The following is a 22,442-nucleotide window of genomic DNA, read 5'->3' as shown; positions in this document are numbered from 1 at the left end:
CCGGAATGCTCTTTTTTCATACAAAATGTTCACAAGAGCGCACACGTTCTTACTTTTTCCGGACGGAAAAAAACCTGACATTCGGTTTAAAATTTTCTCCGTGCGTTCGGGTACTCAGAACGGAATAAAACCTGATGACGTCATTCCGAACGCAGCGCTCGCGAACAATTTGGTTTGACCGCCGCACACATACGGAAATTTTCATTCTGAATCAAGGTAGCCCTGTTCCGAATGGACGTGTATATATTTTTGTATATATATATTTTTTTGAGAGATGAAATCCAGTTTATTAAACAATTAACAAATCTATACTAATATTATAAAGCTGAAGAGTTTGTTTGTTTGTTTGAACGCGCTAATCTCAGGTACTACTGGTCCGATTTGAAAATTTCTTTCAGTGTTAGATAGCCCATTTATCGAGGAAGGCTATAGGCTACTTATTGGCTTTTTATCCCAGTACGGGAAATAGTTCCCACGGGATGCGAGTGAAACCGCTGGCAGAAGCTAGTATATACATATTTGCATACATAAATAAAAGATAAATAGTTTAAATAGTTAATAGTCTTTTAATGTAGAATTGACTTTCGGCCAATCTCCGTGTATTTAAGGGGTGTAAAGCCGCTTAATTTTTTTATTTTTTAACGAAAGTAAGAGTGCAATCGCAATTAACTCGTCATCCTCCATGATGCGTGTTTTCACTTAAGTGGCTCTATACGTACTGGCCATGTAAATTCAGAATGAAAAAAACCGAATGTGTGCGCTAGTGACACGGAATCCCAAATCTGAATTCCTGATCAGGAATCCGTATCCGGAAACCGGATGTGTGCTGCCGGCCTTAATGTAAACTGCACTTATTGAGGTTGGGATCCAAACGAATGGAAATTATTATTTTTGAACGCATTTTTCTAAACTGCGTTTTCCATGTTTAACACATAAAAGAACTGCGACGAAATTATAAAGATTTGTGCAATAATTTATGACCATCATTCAATAAAACCATAAAACGGTATTATAATAACTATTAGGTACCATAGAAAATTGCAAACCTGACGAAATAAGTTACAACTAATCTGACTAAATCTAAGCTGACTTCGACCAGATTTGTCTTCTATTGTAAAATGTCAATAACATTAGACTATAAGTGGAAAAAAACCTGAAAAAACCGAACCTGTTTGCTTCGAAGCTAATGACCACCATATTTATCTTTTCTTTCCTTTTTAGAATTTTCATGATTTATGACCTGCGTGCATTTTAATATTTTATTAACTAACTTCCCAATAAAGAGGAGGTTCTTGATTCGTCGGATTTTTATTGTAATATTTCCATGTACATATGTATTTTGAAAATTTCACGCAAAATCTATGATTGTAGCTTAGTTTTTTCCTCTATTGCATTTACCTACAGCATTTGTAATGTGACGTGCGTGTGTCCTAGTTTCAAAAGGTGAAGTTTCATATGATCGCGATTTGTATAAGAAATGAACAATTATGGGAAATTTTACACGTTTCATTATTATTAATTTTTCTCTCGTTAACACACACGCAGAGAAAATAATGATTACTTCAGTACGTTGATATCTACCGAATTAGAGACGGTGTTTCCATGAATTATTTAAAAGTTTCTTTGAATTAAGTAAAGCCTACCTAAAAGGATTAATAGTAAGTAAAAAATTGAATAATACTTTTTATCACTAAATACCTACTTCGAAATTTTATACCTTAATAACTAATTAGGTTAATGACATCTATTAATTAAATAAACAAATTAAAAACAAAACAATTAGTTTCGACTAATGTTATCATTTGGATTAGCAAATATTAATTAAGTTTTGTTTACCTAATTATCGGTTAAGTTAATTGACCTACTATAGAACAACAGTGTCAACAAAATGTTGTATCTACACATCCTATTGTTTATGTAACTCATTGATCACACAAATTGTAGTAACCTACTAAACTTTTACAACGCCAAAAACCCAAAACAAAAAAGTAGGTTTGTTGTCTATGTAACGTGCATTTATATGTATTTTGTCTACCATCACGCATGTAACTTAATCCGCTTCCTGTTCTCATTAAGTGGCTAAAATAAAATAATATATGAATACAATAATTAGTGTTTTATTCACAGTACGAGTCACGTAACGTTGACGCACAATCGCGGTGCAGCACGGGCTGTGTACGAGTCGAAATAGGGGGGATTGTCGAGTTAAGTAAGAGGTTACGGCACAACAGCTAGCCCCAGCATTCTCCTACCAGACGCACGCTTAAACGCTTCACTGGCTTCGAGAAAATATCGCGAAACACTGTAGAAACTCATAACACTGAGATCCAGGTCACTCGCTAACTAAACGGCTCACAAGTGCAACGAAAGTAAAAGTGTTTCGATTCTTCGAGCTCCTATCTAAGTATCGTCACTCTAACATGCAGGTAAGTTGCAATTTCTCTATAATATCTGTTTTCCTGTTGGCGACACGTTTCGAGCTTTTGAGTATGTTGGTACACTTGAAGGACAGGCAGTTTCTCGATTTTAACTACCTGTTAAAGGTTTTTACACTTTGACTTTTTAAAAGAGTAACTGCAAATTCTGTTCATACTTATTTACGTTAATTTATGCATGCCTTTGCTCATAAGAAGTAAAATCATTATTGATATAAATAAATCTGTAAATAGTAAAATTAGCGATTGAGGAAAACTAATGGAAATGAGGTTGTGTCAGTTATCTAATTTCCTAAATAATTTACGATATAATTATGGCAATCTTGTGCATGCTCGTTAGTCTGTATTGGTCAGCCTAATGACCACAGTTACATAAGTTAGTCAGGTGTCCTAGTTTAACTTGTATAAGGGTCTATGATCCGCTTGGTCGAAATAAATTATAAGTCCCAGAATTATTATAAAAAATCACCAAGTTCCTTATTTACGTAACTTGCGGATAAGTGGTCGCGACTATACCAACGAGTATTTGTCAACATCTAACATGTGCAAATTGGCGCGTTCTAAGAAATTTTGGCTATTGTTTACAACCTGTTTCGTTATGGTACCTATGCTAAGATTATGTACGAGCATTAACCCGCTTTAAAGAACAATTTTCTTAGAAACCTTAAGACTTACACATTTTTTCCAAAACATCCTTAGAAGTAAAGTCAAAGTGCGGTTTTTGAATTTATTTGTATTATATTTTAACCGACTCCCAAAAAAAGGTTATTGTCCTCGAGAAATAATCCTTATTTTATACGAAGGCCCTCCCATATTTTTAAATCTTTTGTATTTGCTAACCCATTTATCTTCAATACTGTTTTCCTTTAGTATTTTGGGTTGGGTGCCATCTTTTTTTTAGTTTATGTTTTTCCTCCTTGAGGTTTCCGACATTACTTAAAACATAAAAACGTGTAAAAACAATCTTTTCTATTCTTATTTGAAGGTAAAGCCTTCACTTTGTTTACTTTATTCACAAACGAATGTGTTATTGTTAGGGGTCCCACAAGGAATAATACTTGGACCGACGAAAGTTCTATTCTTGTGAAATTTAATTATTGGCACCTAATTGGTATCTATCTCTATGAATACAAATATTCTTATCGTCTTCATACTTACTAGAATGTAGGTACCCTAATGTGGTATTATACTATAACATAGACACCCATGACGTTTCTAGGAAAACTATTTTTATCCCACTGCTAAAGCTTGTAAATAATCACATGCCTTGCCACAAGAAACCTTCAAGTCAGGTGAAATCCAAATAATCTTCTCGGAATGGCACGATTACCTGAACTACTTACGTACTTTGAGGTTCAAGATAATATCATAGCTAATCCTCCCATTTAAATTCTACCACAAATCCAAAAGTAGGCGAAGGGCGACAATTTCGTTTATTTATCACGTCGGAGCAATTTTACATTATTTGTGAGAACGATAGAATGATGGGACCTATTATGGGATTGTGTGAATGTATTACATGGTCGCAGTTTACAAAAAACATGAGCATTTACAGAATAATTCAAGGCTTTATTTGTTGTATGGTCGAGTGGAGACGGGTGTGCCAATTAATTGTTGAAAAAATAGACTTAGAATAGACAAGTCTCAGACGCAACGATAGGTAAATGACCTATCTATAATGACCTATAGCTAAAGATGTAGACTATTAATAAATGCAAGTTTTCTTCCTTGTTATTTTCGTCTCCACTGCAAAGCAAATCTAAAAAAAATGCATAAATCCTCTTTAGAAGGTATATTTATACGCCTGATGGATGTTCAAAATAATTTGAGCTTGTTTTTGAGCGAAGGATCAGAACTCTCAATTCGATTTTCCAAAGTGACTCAGAACTTTTCCAAAGTTTATTTCACAAAAACTAACAAATAGTTTCAGTGAGACTTTCTGTCAATATTCCGTTACACAGTTCTAATAATAAGACAATGAAAGAAACTTGGTTCTTATGGAAATATCTATTCTTGTCACTTGTCAGCCAGTTTCACCGACATGCGTCATCTTTGAAACTGATTATTTTGTTTTAAGTATTTGTGTTATTACTTTTACTATCGTCCCTGTACTCGATCAAGGTAGGCATAGGTACCTTATTGTAACTTTTATCGATATTGCTAGGTATCCCTTTTCTATATAATTTAAGAGCCTTGTTCTTGTTGGTGCGGCTTGTCTATTTTATTGTACGTCCTCATATGTCGCAACCTTTTCTATCCACTCCTATCTACCGTAGCAACAAAAATTAATTATATACATAGGTCATACATCAATCCCGGGAAAAGGCTCGGAGGATGATACATCAATCTATGATCGTTTACCAGGTAAGATGATAGAGATTCTCCACGTGTCGTAAGTTAAAAAAAAAACACCAAAAATTACTCTATGACGCGATCTCGAAGCAAGAGTTATAATAAAAAGTAGGTTCTTAATAAATAATATTCTTAATTTAAAATTCAAATCAAGCAATTAAAGAACACGTGTCGCAAAATTAAAACCATAACAAAAGCAAACCGAATGTATTTAATAGTGCGTAACTGAAAACAGTAATTAACATAAATATTGCTGATTTAAAATAGCATGGTCATTTATAAATAACTTTTTGACGCTTAAACAACTTTTACCATAATAAAATAAATTAGGTACGCAATTATAATATTGGTACTGCGACTTCAAAAACCGAAGATATTTAATTTAACTTTTTTTTTTAATAAGGGAAGAAAAACCTTTTAAACTGGGTTTCTTCTTGCTCTACTACAGATTTTTCGATTTTAGTGGACAATGGGCAGCATTTTGTTAGTTTAGTGGACAATTTGCATTGCCTTCATATTAAGATACAAGGATATAGGAAGAAGCCAAAACAATAGGGTAACTCTACTACGACCCGACACTACCTACTAATAATATATAGCTGAAGCATAGATCATTTTGATTACAAATTCATTAGATTTCCGAGCACGTGCGACTCGATAGCACACGATACTCTTTTATACAACCTCAGAAACTGGACAGTCAGATTCAGAAAGTTATTTCAACATCAATATAGGTAACCGTTTTTTAAATTTTATTCATACATACTTATTTTTTTGGAACTTAAAAATTAATCTTAATATACTAAGTTGAACGGGTTGAATACCTATGCCCGAAAAAGATTTTCAGGAATCACCGATTAATTTTCATTTCACAATGACGTTTATTTGTACATAAAAATAAAGTATATGATATACAATGATTTATGTCGAATTTCCGAACTCCTAAACTAAGTAGGTACATAAACCAAACATATCTTAGAAGTCAATTTAAAAGTAGGACCAATTACGGATGTCATTTCTCAGCCCTCACTATGTAAGTTTGAACTCACATATGAACTCTGAACACGGATATCCTATGCTCAATGATTTTAGTAATTAAGTAGATAGGTACCTACTACGAATCTTTTCCGCATTACAACGTGTTTTCAGAAAGTCACGGCTTTTCTTTACCCTGTTCTATGCGGATGATAAAATAAAGTTCGTTTGTTTATGGTTCTTTGTTGGCGACTGTACTCGCTTGCAATTCGGTCAGTCCTTACTAAACAGCTTTGTCCTTAAGACCCGTGATCCTTGTGCAATCATTCCTTATACAGATCAGTGGAGCCTGACGTATCAATTGAATAGGTAAAATCCGTGCCTCCAAATATCATCAATTACCAGTTGACTTGCCTAAAGTACCAACAAACCTGTTTGGTGGCTATTTTGGTGTTAAACTACATTTAAGTACAACATTGAATATTTAGTAGGCTGCTAAGATTTATTGAAGTTTTCTTATAAGGTACTTACCCAAGTATAAGATCAGTTTCTGCAAAGGCCTTTCTTCACACAAAAAACTCGTGCAAATTTAAATAATCTGTTTATGGATTTGTAATCTTCCAAATTCCAAGGTTATCTAAAACTTTAATTTCGAAACACGTAAATTCCCTAAATATCGCAACAATGGTTGGTGCACAGGCTATGAATAATAAATTGGTATAGTGTCACCGTCTGATGACGGATACGGACGTGGCCTGACACCGATGGAAACTCCTCGAAATCAATAACACGTATAGTTCAAGGGTCGAAAATGTGTTTGGAATAATAATGTAGTGAAAAAAAGAATACATCCTATGTATTCTTTGACATCTGTCTGGCTTGATGATACAGGCCGATCAGTTCATCAATCTGTTAAGGTCTCTGTAAAGAACGGCAGAGGACACTGGCTTCTCCTTAGTCCTCAAATGCCTTCCTTACCACCAACAGCAACCATTTCACCCTACCTAATCTAGAATCGCCACAGGTCCAGTAAAGGAAAAAATAAAAGTTAGAAAGTCATTAGGGTTTGATCAATAAAAATTCTAATGTCTACGGTTTGACCATAATTCCGTCGAATGTTAAACAAACACATACCTACTACAATATAATAGGTACTAATTCGTCATTTTTGAGTGTGAATCATTAATTAAATAACATGGGCGTTTAATCAAAGAAAACTCCCACAAATAAACACATATTGAATCACACGCTGATAAAATTCTCCGTGCACTGATAAATAAATAAATGTAATTTGTAACTCGATCGAGGTCTGTTATATTGTAATTATACTAATAAATGTATATAGGTATCTACAGTCTATGTATGCATATATTATGTAGGTGACTGATGTTTCTTGCAAAACGAATAAAAATAATTAGGCAACATTAAAACTTAGGATAATTTTAAATTCCTAAAACCTACCTAATTATCTACCTCCTGTCTACCTCATACTATTAAGTAATTTGTGCATATAATGTGTTAAGGCGAGCTATCTAACAACGACACACGACACGACACGTTATTTGTAGCTACGAACCCACGTGTGTGCAAAAAATATGACTGCAGCACGTGCAATTGCATTTATAGTTACTGAAGTTTTAGTAGGTATGTGTAGATGTTATACTACTTAGGTAGATATTTATACAATAATACTGACATCACACTCATCTCTACTTAGACACTACTGCTACTACTAAAAATAACAGAACCATAGGTACAACAAACCCACATCTGGTTGCTCATTTAAATTCAAAAGTAAGTTAGGTACAGTTTTCTAACAGAAAGTAAATAAACCGACTTAATTTTTTTTTCCAGACCAGATACGCCGTCGTTTTGTGTTGCGTGGTAGCCGCTTGCGTTGCGCAAACGCAGCGACCGCCTGTCTCAGACAGCGCGCTTGAAGATGCACTACAAGACAAACGGTTCATTCAGAGACAGCTGAAGTGCGCTCTCGGAGAAGCACCCTGCGATCCCATCGGAAAGAGATTGAAGAGTAAGTAGACCTACTAGATCTTCAGGATGTTGAGAAATGATTCATGTGCATGGACAACATTTCGTTCTCCGTGATTATGTGAAATATGGCTGGATAGATTATTCTGACGGAGAGTCCCTCACTTTAGGCACCTTTCACTGTTAATTAGTCAAGGAAACTCCTCATCAAGGTTCGCTGAAACTATCTTTGCCGAACGTTTCATGCCATTGAATCGTCGAATGACGGTTAAAAGACGTTGAAGATAATGCCCTCAACCCGAAATGAAATGAAATGAAATGAAATGAAATGAAAATATTTAAATATTTATTACCCGAAACTGTAAAGATGTTGGTAAAGTCAGTCTCCTGACATCCGTAGAGAAATAATCTCCAAAACCTTGCTGAATATTCCATATCTTCATGAAATTTCATTTATTTTCCAGCACTCGCGCCACTGGTGCTTCGTGGGGCCTGTCCTCAGTGTACGCCACAAGAGACCAAGCAAATACAGCGCACTCTATCGTATGTGCAACGAAACTTCCCTCAACAGTGGGCCAAGATAGTCCGCCAATACGCAGGATAAACACAAAAACATAAAATGTAAAGGACATGGTCGGATGAAATCATTAAAATTGTGATTTTAATAGTGATTTGTGCATGGTTATATTTTTGATGTTGTAAATTTTAATAAAATCGTACGGCAAAAAATCATGCCACAAATCACGAAATATTAGTCCAAAAAATATTAATGCTCTTATTTATAAATTAATAAATCCGTAGATCAATATGAAGATTGTTGTATTTAATAAATAATTATGTACTTAACATTTAAAAATCTTTAACAGCGCAATCTAGTTTTAAGTATTTTTAACTGGTTTCATCAATTAGTGTATTTTACTATGTATATTTTTAAGTAACATGGGCAGGGTATTTCGGTACTAAAGCAGTACTTGCCTTTAACGCAATAAAGTTAGATCCACCTAAATTATAATTTTGTAATTAAATTATATTTCGCAATAAAGAACATAAAAAAAGAAAACATACTCGTTTATTTATTTTTTCACAAAGCATCTATAAGAATAACATCGTCAAGACATAGCCGCTATTTACTTAGTAGTACAATCAGCCGTGCAGGATATATTATTGTGTAACGTATTCCCTCGCTAACCATGCTCCAATGGAACAGCAACCCAGCAACAGTAATCTCGTGATAGCAGTACACTGAAAGTTATAGAAAATAATGTAAACAACATTCTTTTCTATGCATATGCCACAAAACATTTATTTCAGGATATCGAATTGCTTCACAACAACGAAGGTTTCAACAAGAACTGAGACTAACTACTTTTAGTTTAGTAGTTAGATTTTTTTTTAATTAATCTCTTTACGGTTTTAGTAATGTTTATTAGTAAGCAACATCTCTATTAAAAAAAAGTTGCTTCTCTCTGCTTTTTATATTCCTGGCAACTCTAAAAATTAATTTGGGTGGATTGGTATCTGCTGACGCCGACCATTTTGTACATTTCCGGCGTAAACGTTTATGATCTGTTTCTTCTTATTTACATTTTAAGTTAATTTCACTCGGTTTATAAGTTTAATTAATTATGAAAAAATATATTAACATACTTTGATTACTATTATAAACGTAAAAAGCTCTATTGGCATCTTCCCATTAAATCAATGCTGCCAACATTCGTATGAAATAAAATAATTTCGTACGCAGTCGGTGATATTTACAAGTAATATTTTGCTACTGTTTTGACAAATAAAAGACAAATTAGAACATTTTCTTTTTATTGAAGACACATTTGATCGCCTTAGTGTCTAGATATTGATATATGACTTGATTTGAAGGAAATGTTGTAATAACTGTTGCACTCGGCATCCAGTGACTACTTGACAAAATATGGTCGTGCGTTTTGCTTGAACATTTTAAGTGGTGATGTGTGAAAACACCGAAGTTAGTTATTTGGATGGGGAGGTGGTATGGGTGAAGCTTGGGTCCTGCTGGTGGCCAGGCGAGGTGGTCGGCCCCGAGAAGCTGCCACCAGATGTCCTGCCATCATTTCGGAAGCCACCTATAGCTGTTGTCAAGTTCTTCCAGGAGGACACATAGTAAGTTTGCAAGTATAACCTGAAGCGTCCAGGCGAACTAGCATCGCAATCCAATAGGGCTAGCCATCGCATGACACACGATTTCTTTGTTCTAAAAGTTGACCAGGATGATATTTACATAATTAAGCTAGGCAGAGCGCATTCCAGGCGTCCTGAAAGGTATTTATTTTCAACATTTTAGTAAACGAATCTTGTGATATTGAGACATGTTACCAAACCCTATTTCGTCCACTGATACTATTGTCAATTTTAGAATTTAGCCTTTTATTTTTTGTACCAGACAATAAAGTTGTCTGTCCCAATAAACATATTATACCATTCATATTGAAATTAATGGATGATTTTAATCAAAGTAAACAACATGTAAATAGCCTTTGTAATAAATTATGTCAAAACCGCTCATTATGACCACATAATATTTTTTACACTACATAGAATATATATCAGGAAAATTAGCAAGCATCATTTAATAATTATTTCAATGCACATTTATAAACTAGATAATTTCTCATTTATTAATATGCTCAAATAGAAATAACCTATTGTTTTTGTTTTAATCCATTACTCGGAATTAGATTCATAATTATTTAAAATATGCTTTTCCCAATATACTTCGCTGTCATTGTCTATGGAGGAGTAATATTTATCCCATCATAATTTGGAATGCCAGACAGCAGTTCAATATTGGAGATAAGCAGCGATGAGTAATTTCTACAATAGCAACTTCTTAATACTTCTTTACCACCCTGAAACAGAGACTATAGTTATACAGTGCACATATAACACCACATCTGTTAGATTCAAAGCATGCATTAACATACCCTGTTTTATTCTCCGTAAGTTCTAAAAGTCAAATGCAAACATTATCATATTTCACATAGACAAACAGTTGAGCTATTCAGTATTCTTGTGTTATCTCGGAATTTGTAGGATGTTGTTATTTAATTCCGATACACTTCTCACAGTTCTGTGTTCATGCGTTATGAATATAAAGTAAATGGTTCACCGTTGAAGACAATTTCATCATTTCTCCTTTAAATATACTATACGTGATTCGGATGCAGTTTCACAGTTATTTTAATGAATATTAATGTAGACAATATCTGACAGAAGACATTAATGTAAAGTAGGTTAATTTCCTTTTTATCAACAAAGTTCATATTAAAAGAAGGACCATCGAATACTATAACCACAATGGGCTTCAGATATCAAGCAGTGAACGTTTTTGTGGAATAATAAATTTCCAACTTATTGAACGCACAAAAAATATAATTAATTTTACAATGACTGACCACAATCTAAAGGTCAACATTTTATCTAATCGAAATATTTTTCTTTACTTTTCAGTGAATATGTAAAAAATGCCAGTGCGATTTTCAAATATGAATGCAGTCGCAAAAATGAATTCATCAATAAAGGATTATGTAAGTTAATCAACCCATATCATTTTATACTTATGTCACAACCCTTCAATTTCATTTTATTCTATTGTCAGAAACATAATGTGTTATGTGATAGAAGGATTGAGAATTAATCACACAAATATATTATTCCCTTTTATATTAACTTGAATCTTGTTCTCAGATATGTTTAGAACAAAAAGGGGTCATATGGAAAAGTTTCCGGAAGATGTGATCCGTGCAGAAACTGCTGTTGGAGGTGACATAGAAATCCTTACAAGAGATGAGTTCCAAGAACAGAAAAAGGAAAGTTATGCTGGCATTTTTGGTGACCCTCAGAAGAAAACTCCTGGCTCTAATAAAAAAGGTAAAGTTTTAATTAACCAAATGACTAATTGTGTAAATTGAACCATTTACAAATCTGAAATGATTTAATTGTGTTGTAGGAAGAGGCGGGCGAGGAAGATCTGCTGAACCAAACAGGATTTCAACTCCATTTAGAAAGGTACTTTTTCTAGCCATTTTGTAATGTAAAAGAATTTTGTGACCAATTTCACTACTGATGCAGCTAAAAAAATTAATAAAGGTGACAGTGAATAGAAGAAAAATCAAGTAAACAAAGCAATAAACAATAAAATTTCTACTATTCCAGGGTAAAGAAAAAGTAGACTATAAAGTACATATTCTGGTACAAGGAACAAAACCGAGTTCTGATAATGGAACTGCAGAACCTACCACCCCTACGCCATCTACAAGTGCTGATGCAGGATCAGATAGCAAAGACGACATTGTACAAGATACGGAAGAAACAGAGAAACAAGAAAAGATTGATGAACCTACTCCGTCATGTTCAACTCCTACTGCTTCAACGTCAGCAGCCTCAACACCAACGTCTTCAAGCTCTGGAATATATTCCTGCCATGCATGCCCCTTCACTACAACACGTCTCAATGTTCTAATACTACACAACAAAACACATAGTGTTTCGTTTACACCGTATACACCGTCGCCTGTTAGGAAAAAACTTACAACTAAGTTATCAGCCAAATCCACACCAGATAAAAACAAAACTCCGAAGCCCCGTAAACCACGAAAAGAGAAAACCGAAAAAGAGCCCAAGAAAGCGCCACCAAGTAACAAAAAGCGTGTGGCAGAAGAAGAAACCAATAATACTGAAACGAAAAAAGTTAAAACTGATCAAGAAATAAAGAGCAGTCTTTTGGCCGACTGGGATGATGGCGATGAAGAATCTAATGATGAATCTTCAATTACTGTTATGGCAGGATCGCCAGAAGTGCCGGAAGCTGCAGAATCTCCAGCTGTCCCAACATCGGCCGAACTGTCGAGTGTGCAGCTATTGAATGAATTATCATCACCAACTGAAAAGAAGTCAAACAGTTCACCTGCAAGTGAAAAACCAGAGTCGTCGAGTGACTCTAAATATGAATTCTGTGAAGATGAAGACTGGCCATTAGAAGCTGATGGGGGTAGAAAAATACCTAGAGTTAAGAATCCGAAACGCAAAGAAGACACAAAGAGCATAAGTTTAGATGACGATGATATGGCAAGGGAAGTGGCAGAACTGCTTAACAAAACGACTGTGCCTGATTTACCATCAGCCCCAGAACCATTAAAAGTAGAGGAAAATTTTCCTGAGCCTTCTATCGTAAAATCTCCGGACAAACATGAAAAAGTGCCTGAAAAGTCTGAATTGCCTCAAGCTGAAACACCACCAACTAAAGCAATTTTCAAGACGAAAACATTTTTTCGAAGCCGACATTCTAGAAGCCAAGATGCAATCGGAAAATATGTTGCAGAGCAACTAAATGCTGTTGAGAAAATGGATATATCTGAAAGTGAACTTAATGGTTCAGAAGTTGTCTCTTCACCAGAAGCTAGAGAATCTCCTCCGATTGAACACGTAAAAGTTGCACGCTTGGCGCCAAAAATACAACTCAAGAAGATGAAAGCTGAGTTACGTGAAAAGGAGAAAAATAATTTTGAGAATTTCGGTGATATTTCTGACTTCAGACAATACACAGATATGGCCGTTCCGAATAAAACCAGTCCACCATCAATAACCTCACCAACGTTAAAAGATAAAGGAAGCAGAATCTTACAAGATGTGTTGTATCCAACACAAGAAATAAAACCCGTAAATGCTGACTTACCTGAACCGGTTAAATCTAATATTCATAGGGTTGATATTATAGAGGAGGTTACGAACAAACCAGACATATTAGGATTCACAACCAAAAAGCCGGAGAATAAGGAAATAAGAACACATGAAATCGAAAACATAGATATTAATATCAAAACAAAAGTTATAGAAGATGTTACTAACCTGAAAGAGGCCATCCACTACGATGATACATTAAACATAATTAAAGCAACAAATGATGCACCAAACAAAAACGAAGATATAGTGAATAAGAACAAATCTGAAATCACTGAGGATGGAATAAATAGACTCGAAAAAATAGACGATAATACAAATTTGATGAATGAAGACTTGATGGAGGAAGAGCTAACTAAAGATCAGAATATGGATGCGTCATTCAATAAAGTGGATGAGGTAGAATTATCTGAACATGTACATGAAACAGCCACAGAAGAAGTAGTAGATGAAAAAATGGACGATGAAAATATTAACGAACTAGTTGATGATCAAGTTGCACAAGTGGAAGAGAAAAATACGAATGCAACTCAAAAGCTCGTAGACGAAATAGAGAAGCCCGTTCAATCAGCGCCCATTATTCCTGAGAGCCCTAAGAAGTCGTACAGCGGTCCTTACATGAATGAATCTACCGCGTCGGCAGTTGACGCCTTACTTAGTGTATCGAGAGAAGCTGATAGAGTGACGAGAGTGATCAGTGACGACCCTCCCGAAGATTTGTTCGAAGATGATAACAAAGATAACAGTGGGCCTTCCAACGATAACGATTTCCTTGATAGTGTGAATCTAGACACTAGCGCGAACGGTGTCAAATACGCGGAACCAGAGAAATATTTACAAGAAACTACAGAGATCGCAAATGAAATGAATATTATTACGAGTGATGTTAATTCAGAAGTTGTAGAAGAGACAGTAAGCATGTCTGACGAAAACAATGTAACTACGCTTGATGCTATGGACACTGTGACGACTGATCAAAATGAAGCTAATAATGATCTGATAGAGAATGTTGAAACCTCAGTTATTGATAATACCTCAAACAATGTTGCTGAAAATATTCCGTCTGAATCAGATCTCCAAATCGCAGAAACGCTTATTAACTTGCCGTCGGCAGCCATCCAAAGTAAAACACATACCACTATTCCCGCCAAAAAGTCAAAATTATCTAAGGATGTTATTCAAGAAGACCTTCCTTCGACTTATTCGACAGAAAGTATGGTGATAGAAGATAAACCCGAAGAATCAAATATTGAACCAGAACCAGTAAGTCAAACAAAATCTCTTTTAATTTCTAACAATGAAAACATTATGCGTTTTGAAACAGAACAAGAGAAAAGTGAAAATTTGAATGCTGCCCAATCGCTTGTCCAGATGTCAGAGTCGATAGACCACAAAATTAATATTGATCATAACTTATCTAGTACTGTAAATAATAACAAGGAATCACCATCAGGTGATTCTTTATCAAAAGGTTTATTTAATGTTAAACAAAATAATAGTGTTACAGTGGAACAAAAATTAGCTGTCATGTCTAATGACAATAAAAGTGAGAATACAAATGGTAAAAGTACTAAAATGGATACTTCATCATCGAAACTACTGAAAATTTTAGAGGAGCCATGTACTCCTAAAATTTCTACCAATAAACCAGCGTCTACGAAAACAATAATAACTGGTAAAGAGAAGATTTTGAACTTTGACGTTGCGAAGTCGTCGTTCAAGAGTAAGCCGGAATCCCCTAAACAGAAAATAATAATACGACGAACTGCGCCCAATAAAAATATTATAAACAATATGAGTGAAATAACAACACCGGAAAAAATAATTCTGTCGCGTAGCAACAACCCCGCGCAGGATGGCACGGTACAGACATATACTATACAGACTTCAGCAGAAACACCTTCCGATGCCAATACTATTATATTTCAACAGAAGATAAGAAAAATAGCAAAACCTCCAGCCAAGATACAAAAGATTAAGCCTTCTAACTCATTGATACCTCCCCTAAACGAAACGTCAAAAGTAATAAACGACTCAACCGGTGATGAAGCCATGTTTGATATAAACTCCATGCCCATTGTACTGTCCGAAGATCTGTTAACTCCTGAAAATATAGAAAAAATGCCCATTGTGATGTCAGACGGCAACATTATAACGCATACACCAAATCCTCCCAAACTTATGAAAACAAAGCAAACTGTAGAAAGCGAAAAAATTTCTATAAGTGGAACCCCTAATAAGCCTGAAATGAAAACTTTACTAATGAATCCTGTCAGCGAAGTAAATAAAGTAAGTGTTAATACCCCAAATATTCTTTCTAAATCGTCAAAACTACGAGGGGCGAAGCCTATGCTAGTTATTGATAAAACTACTGGGAAGCAGAAAATAATAATGACTAAAGGCGAGAGTAGTGTTAAAGAAGTCAAACAAACGCCCACCTTGTTGCAATCAGTACCGCAGACTACAGCGAAATCCGAGAAGTTTATTATCTTACCTACGCCAAGTTCACCGCGTCCCGGGAGGACACAAAAAATTGTGATAGATCCACAAACTGGAAAGGCGCATGTTCTTGTCGCTAAGGGATCTGAGCCACAACTAACTTCTTCCGACAACAAACCTGTGTCAGCCAAACTAATTCCATCGTCAACTGATGCCAGCAGCCCCGGGAACACCGTGATGATCATAACGAACGCACAAGGTGCGCAATCTAGAATAGTCCTTACGCCAGAGCACGAGAAGATGCTATTCCCAAAGAAACAACAGCCTAACGTATCTCAGTTAAAAACCATAACTCATAGGATATCGACAAATACAGGTGCTGCGCAGAAGACAATAGTTACTACGATAGCCTCAGGAAAAACCCAAAATGTTGGCCCAGTAAAGACTCAAGCTAGATTAGGGGCAAAACAAAAAAGTGCAATAATTACTTCAAAAGGACAATTGATAGTAGGCGGCAGAGTAACCACAACGACACAGAATATTGCGCCAATGCCAGAAATACGACCAGTCCCTAAACGGATAATGGCATCGGAGCCCAGAAAACTAGTTCAGACCATTCAAAAAACTTCTTCAGAACCACTAATCTTTTTACAACAGAAATCTGGTGCGGTAATGCAACTAACGGCCGCGCAATTTGAACATCTACAGAGAACCGGCCAAATTGTACAAAAGACAGCTGCGCCGCCCGTACAAGAGAACAAAGTGGTCGTTCAGAAAACAATTACCATCTCTCCAAACGAGGCGGGTGTGACAACCGTGCATAAACCGAGAGTACGTAAAACAGTCACAGAATCACCATCACCAGTGAAAAAAATGAAACAGGAAATAGCCATAGCACCCGCGCCAGCGACCTTGTCTCCTATGCCCCCGGCTCTAACACCTTTCAGCAATCCTAATCCACCTATTGTGCCATCCGTATCAAACACAGTGTCTGTTGCTACAACGAATGCATATCCCGAATTCGATAACTTTGAGGAGCTTTTACCTTCGACTGCCATCGTACGTCAGCAGCAGGAGCCCGTCGTGTCGACAGTGGCGCAGCCCGAGCCGGCCGCCGCGCCACCTGCCGCTCTCGGGGACAGCCAACTGCTAGCCGTACCAGGGGAACACTTCGGTGGTCCCGTTGGTTCGTTTTACCTTTGCATCGAAGATAACGGCACATTGACTCCTGTTGACAACCGACCTCTAGTCCTAGATAATAATCAGCTTGTACCGATGCATGCAGAACCCCTGCCCGTACTATCGTCTCAACCTGAACGTCGAGACATACTCGAGGCGGCGTTAGCTAACAGTGACGTTTTCCACGCGGATACGGCTCGAGACGATGCCCCCGATTTTCGTGATTTGAACGCAAATGTGTCGGTGCACTGTCGGGTGTCTGAAACGAGTACAACCCTGAACCAGCCTATCATGACACCTGTGGAAGTTCCCACTAAAGGAGACAGCGAACCAGCTGTTCCATCTAATTTAGAGGATGGTCTAGCAGTAATCGGTGTAACTCCTCCAACGATACCGACTTCATTAGAATTACCCATCACTGTGACGGATCCTAGAATAGCGCCTGCGAAGACGACGGATCCATTGAGCAATAACAATTATGGCACAAGTACTGCTCTCCTACCGTCACCTAGTACAGAAATGAGTTTCGTCACTAGTGAAGAAGCAGACGTGCCTATAGGTGGACCCATCTCAATGCCTTTACTTACGGAAGAAGATTCAGTGGGCAAATCTATGCCGATATTGACAGATGACATAGCTGAGAGGACAGTTTCTTCAGTAGATTCCGCTGTTGGATCTCCGTCTTCTATTGACGTGAGGGAGTCGGAGACGGAAGACGGAGGTCAATGGACTCGGCGACTGCTCACTCCTGGCTCCGACACATCGGAGGCATCGGCGGAGATTCCTCTGCAGCCGGCCATACAACTATCGGTGAGCGAACTACCTCGCCACAGTTAAGAGGCACTCGCCATCTCTTTTCTAATGAAAATACTGTTTCTCAAATCTCAGTTCAGTTGTGCCCAACAATGCAACATAACGCACACTCATGAATTAGTATTGGACGAAAAGCAGGATCGTTACTGTCTTATAAAGATTCTTTGGTTTTTTGTATAGAACACAATTTTTAAATCTTAACAGCATTTAATAAAATGTCGGAGGTAATATAATTCCTCTCGTTTCAGTTGTAAACTTTTATTTCAATTATATTTATGAATTCATTTTATTAGAATCATCGTAAAAGTGACCTGCTTGTTGTACATTTGAGGAATGCTATTTCGATGTAGAGAAGAGAGCTGAGGTTTACCTCGAGACCAGTCGAACACTAACATCACTTATGGTTAAAGTTTGGCAGTTGTATTTGATGTTCTTAGAGTTTCTATTTATTTGTGCCTATTTCATAACTTTCAATATGTTACTAGTGCAATAGAATGTTTAAACTTGTTTCTATGTTCGATCTTGGCATGTCAAGTCTATATTTTATGTCATAGGAAATAATTTTATCTGTTGTGGAACCTTATGACCGAGTTTAATTATAAATGGTGCCGCTATTATCTGAGAATGCTTGTGAGCGTTTGAAACGCATACAGACAGTTGATTGTAAATATATCTAGATTATAGAATGCAAAGCTGACGTATCTGAACCGTGTTTGGGCTGGACTTGTCATATAAAACAATTAAGTATAATGCAATTACTGCATACAATATTTAGGTTAAGGATTTACGATTGTAAATTTAAATTGAATTATGATATTTGTTGGATCGTATGTGTAATATATAAAAAAGTAGTTATATATTATTTTTATAACGTCTAGCGAGGTTGGGGCGAGAGACGCCATCGCGGACTTGTAAATGGAAAGTGCTGTTAAGTTAACGTGAACTATGTTCACTCGTCAAGTAATGTTGGAGTATAAGAGAGATATGTGAGTGCGGCTGTCTACCGTCAGTTAAAGAGGATAAATTTCTTATATCAATAAAGTAGGGTTAATATTAAGTACAATATTGTTGAAATAATTTTTAAACATAATGTCAAAAGCACTTATTGGTTTGTTTGAGTGATCTAAGTAAAATCTAGATCGGACTATAAAATGGAGTCTTTAGTAATAACCTCTGTGTAGTTTTATTAAATAAATTTTAATCAAGATATTGTTGTTATTTCATGATTGACTCCTTATTCAAGGGAAAAACAAAACAAGGAATTGTAACTTTGATGATTTTACTCATTTCTTTTCAGGTGACATCTTACTTATATAATAATAAAACTAAGGCACTGAAATGAATTTAGGAAAATATATTGCATTGTAATTAATAAGGTGTTCCATGGTTTTGAAAAATGCACTTATATACAATGCAAAGATTTGATACAAACTTTATTATATCACAACTCGTGTTTTTATAATTTTACTACGTACTACTCAACTACAAACTACGATAACAATGATATTATAAATTCGTAATATTAAAATAGTTGCAATAATATACAACATGGTAATGAAATGATACTTATCCTATAATACTTTATCCATTAAAAGATCTGACGCAAAGCTTTATTCTGGTTTACAATTTCAAACAAATGTATAAACGTAATAAGTTATAACAACCTACAACAGTCAATTACTTTATTTACTAGGAATATGTATCGTTCGTACTTTCATTTAGTTCATAAATAAAACATTTTCATTTAAATTAATATAAAAACTATTGTACAAATATGTAAAAAAACTAGTTACATCAATGGATCTTTCGATGAGATTTAACGCTTAAAATCTTAAAATAATGTTTTATACATCACATGGCAGGCCAAAAAAAAATCTTATAAAATGCCGTTAGTCTTTGAAATTGACGTTTATGCGGCAAGAAAAAGATGGCGGTGTTAGGAGAGGGCCTGCCGCGTGGTGTTGGGCAGGAAGAGGCACATGAGACCGCCGCTGGCGAGCAGCACGGCGACGATGAAGGTGGGCGCGGGGCAGTAGGTGTCCAGCAACGCCGCGATCACCACGTTGCCGATGATGCCGCCCAGCCGAGCCGCCACCATCGATACCGCTACACCAGTAGCACTGGAAAGAAAAAATGTAGTTTAGCATGTTGCGAATCAATACACATAATTATTACTGTATAGTTATCGGCACGGATATTGAGCTCTCGGCGGAAGAGTGGGGATCGCTTTGCGCATTGTACACATAAGGCGATAAACCAATAAATCGCTTCTGCGCAGGTGAAGGTCAGGGCTCAATATCCTTGCGGATGATTATAATTCTAATAAAGTGGTGTAGGAGACGGGAATCAGCCGCCATTAAAAATGCTTGAGGTCTTTCCCATAAGGCCGTAACTGTTACTGTTACAGCCTTTGTATCGTCCCACTGCTGGGCACAGGCCTCCTCTCACATGGAGAAGGATATTATTATAAGGCCGTAAAGATATGTCTTCTCCCATGGCTTTCATATATCCAAAGACTGATACTGGATATATGATACTGATACTATACTGACAAAGTGTAGTCTCACTATAAGACATGTCATCGACACGAAAGAAGAAGAAGAAGACTGATAGGCTCTGGTAGATTTTTTATAGGAAGTGGTATCTTACCGTAAGTTGGTAGGGAAGACTTCTGTGATGAGGCAGTCGAGTGAGGCGTTACCGCAGGATATCACCGAACTGAAGATGGCGCTTACGATTAAGTTGTTAGTCTTATTGTACACGAAGTACATAGCTGCTGAACATAAGCCAGCGGAGAATGTTGCGAACACTGAAAGAAGATAAACATGTTGATGTTAATCATAGGTACATCACTTTTATTATTCCAGAATCCAGTCCATTGTTGGAACAAATCATAAGATTACCAAAACGACAACTATTGCCAACAAGGGAATCAAATCCAGGATCTGTGCAGACGAATGGTAGCTGTACCATTGCGGCAATTAGATATTAAGCAAAATTTAATTTGCATGATCTATCTTTAAGTAAAAGGTGGTCAAGTCATAGTAAGGTAAAAAAATCTTACCAAGGAAAAACTTCCTTCCGAGTCTGTCCATGCCGAGTACCGCAAATATATTAGATGGTATGGCAGCAGCCACAGTGATGAGCGACTCCATGAACACATCGGAGTGTATATGGGAGTCGCACTGCGCCGCTGTCGAGTGCGTGCCGTACTGTGTCACGTAGTTCGTCACCATGCAAATGTCGGCCTCAGCGTTGTCGTGCGTACGGGACCACTCGTCGAAACGGTTGAACATCTCGGGGAACCACATCATGAGGCCGTAGTACCTGTTGGAGTTATAAGTTTGTTAGTTGTTTCCTAGGGTCTTAAGTGCCTCGGTTGAGATGTTTAGTTTCACAACTTTGCAATGTCCAATACTTTAGTTCGTTATCAAAAGACATGGCTTTTTTAAATTCGTACATAAACGCCATCACAAAGATATTTCCATTTACAGCGAAATGGGGCATGAAATAGCTTTTAACGGTTCTTAGGAGGCCTTCTAAGCTGAATCTGCCGGTTTATATTTCCGAGTTAAACTTACCCAATATGGAATGTGAAGTTGATTGTGATAGAGATCGTAGTAAACTTGAGTATAGGCGGCACAAATAGCTGTTTGCTGTGTTCCACAATGTCGCTGAACATTTTCCTTATCTTAGATTTTGGTTCCTTAACTTCGATTTGTTTCTCCGGCTTAGTGTGGTAGCACTCTTCGATCAGCAACTGTTTGACTGGGTACTCCTCCTTGCTGCGGCCAGTGTTCATCATGTAGATGCCTTTGAATACTTCCAAGGCTTCGTCATGACGACCGGTTGATATCAAGAACTTGGGAGACTCGGGCAGCAGGAACAGTAATGCGGCTACCAAGAACGAGGGTAGTGACATTACCAGTAGGAAGATACGCCATGAGTTGTATACGAAGCCATTCGTTACTCCTCCGATTTCTGGAAAATAGAAGAACTCAATTTATAGTTTTGTTCTACATCATCCCGTAAACATATGTTCAAAGCATAAAAATCGCCTTGATATTCTAGAAACTGTTGATAATTACCGCTAGGGATGATGACCCACGCCAAACCAGCGACGAACAGGTTGCCGAGCGTCCAGAAAGCTGCCATGAAGCTCAACATAGCTCCTCGCTTGTTCTTCGGCTGGAACTCCGCGAAGTATGACCAGATCACGGGACCTGATCCTCCTAAACTGTTGACAAGGATATATAGATTAACATGGTTTGATTTTCACCCGATTGCTTTATTAACCGGAATTCCAATCGAAGCAGTTTTACTATGTAATTATGACATATAAATCTAATTGGAAGGTTTGGATTTTAAATTAATTAGGCAGCTTTCATAAAAAAATCGTCTTCTACATTGTGTATCAAGGTTAACTTGAAAAAGTATTCTGGCTCGTTACCTTAATCATATCCTGAGGTATACAACTACACTACATTACGAGATATCCTGCTTGTTGCAAGCGATACAAATTTTACTTCTACGTTAACTCAAATTTCT

The 22,442-nt window shown here is 36.6% G+C and overlaps 3 protein-coding genes across 5 annotated transcripts in view; 2 read left to right on the top strand and 1 right to left on the bottom strand.

Annotated features, from left to right (window-relative positions):
* The first annotated feature begins 579 nt into the window (after window positions 1-579).
* On the top strand, window positions 580-8,813 carry LOC126053511 (ejaculatory bulb-specific protein 3). Its single transcript, XM_064038879.1, has 3 exons — window positions 580-2,426; window positions 7,617-7,794; window positions 8,216-8,813. The coding sequence occupies exons 1-3, from the start codon at window positions 2,421-2,423 to the stop codon at window positions 8,353-8,355; spliced, it is 324 nt and encodes a 107-aa protein (XP_063894949.1). The 5' UTR covers window positions 580-2,420; the 3' UTR covers window positions 8,356-8,813.
* A 476-nt stretch (window positions 8,814-9,289) lies between these two features.
* On the top strand, window positions 9,290-19,101 carry LOC110370332 (uncharacterized). The gene is made up of 5 exons (XM_021326079.3): window positions 9,290-9,887; window positions 11,235-11,311; window positions 11,472-11,654; window positions 11,734-11,792; window positions 11,940-19,101. The coding sequence occupies exons 1-5, from the start codon at window positions 9,715-9,717 to the stop codon at window positions 17,916-17,918; spliced, it is 6,471 nt and encodes a 2,156-aa protein (XP_021181754.3). The 5' UTR covers window positions 9,290-9,714; the 3' UTR covers window positions 17,919-19,101.
* Window positions 19,102-19,228: 127 nt separating this feature from the next.
* LOC110370333 (synaptic vesicle glycoprotein 2C) overlaps window positions 19,229-22,442 on the bottom strand; it is a 41,689-nt gene continuing 38,475 nt past the window's right edge. For all 3 annotated transcript variants that reach the window (XM_064038844.1, XM_064038842.1, XM_064038843.1), the window contains exons 7-11: window positions 21,983-22,131; window positions 21,476-21,875; window positions 20,959-21,221; window positions 20,544-20,703; window positions 19,229-20,014 (exon numbers count right to left, since the gene is read on the bottom strand). In XM_064038844.1, coding sequence (XP_063894914.1) covers window positions 19,831-20,014; window positions 20,544-20,703; window positions 20,959-21,221; window positions 21,476-21,875; window positions 21,983-22,131 — 1,156 coding nt within the window. In that variant the 3' untranslated portion in view covers window positions 19,229-19,830. The remainder of the gene's footprint in view (window positions 20,015-20,543; window positions 20,704-20,958; window positions 21,222-21,475; window positions 21,876-21,982; window positions 22,132-22,442) is intronic.

Source organism: Helicoverpa armigera, chromosome 17 (assembly GCF_030705265.1).
Source record: "Helicoverpa armigera isolate CAAS_96S chromosome 17, ASM3070526v1, whole genome shotgun sequence".
Classification (NCBI taxonomy): Eukaryota; Metazoa; Arthropoda; class Insecta; order Lepidoptera; family Noctuidae; genus Helicoverpa; species Helicoverpa armigera.
Note: the sequence above shows the minus strand (reverse complement) of the source record. Positions and strands in the feature narration are given on the sequence as shown.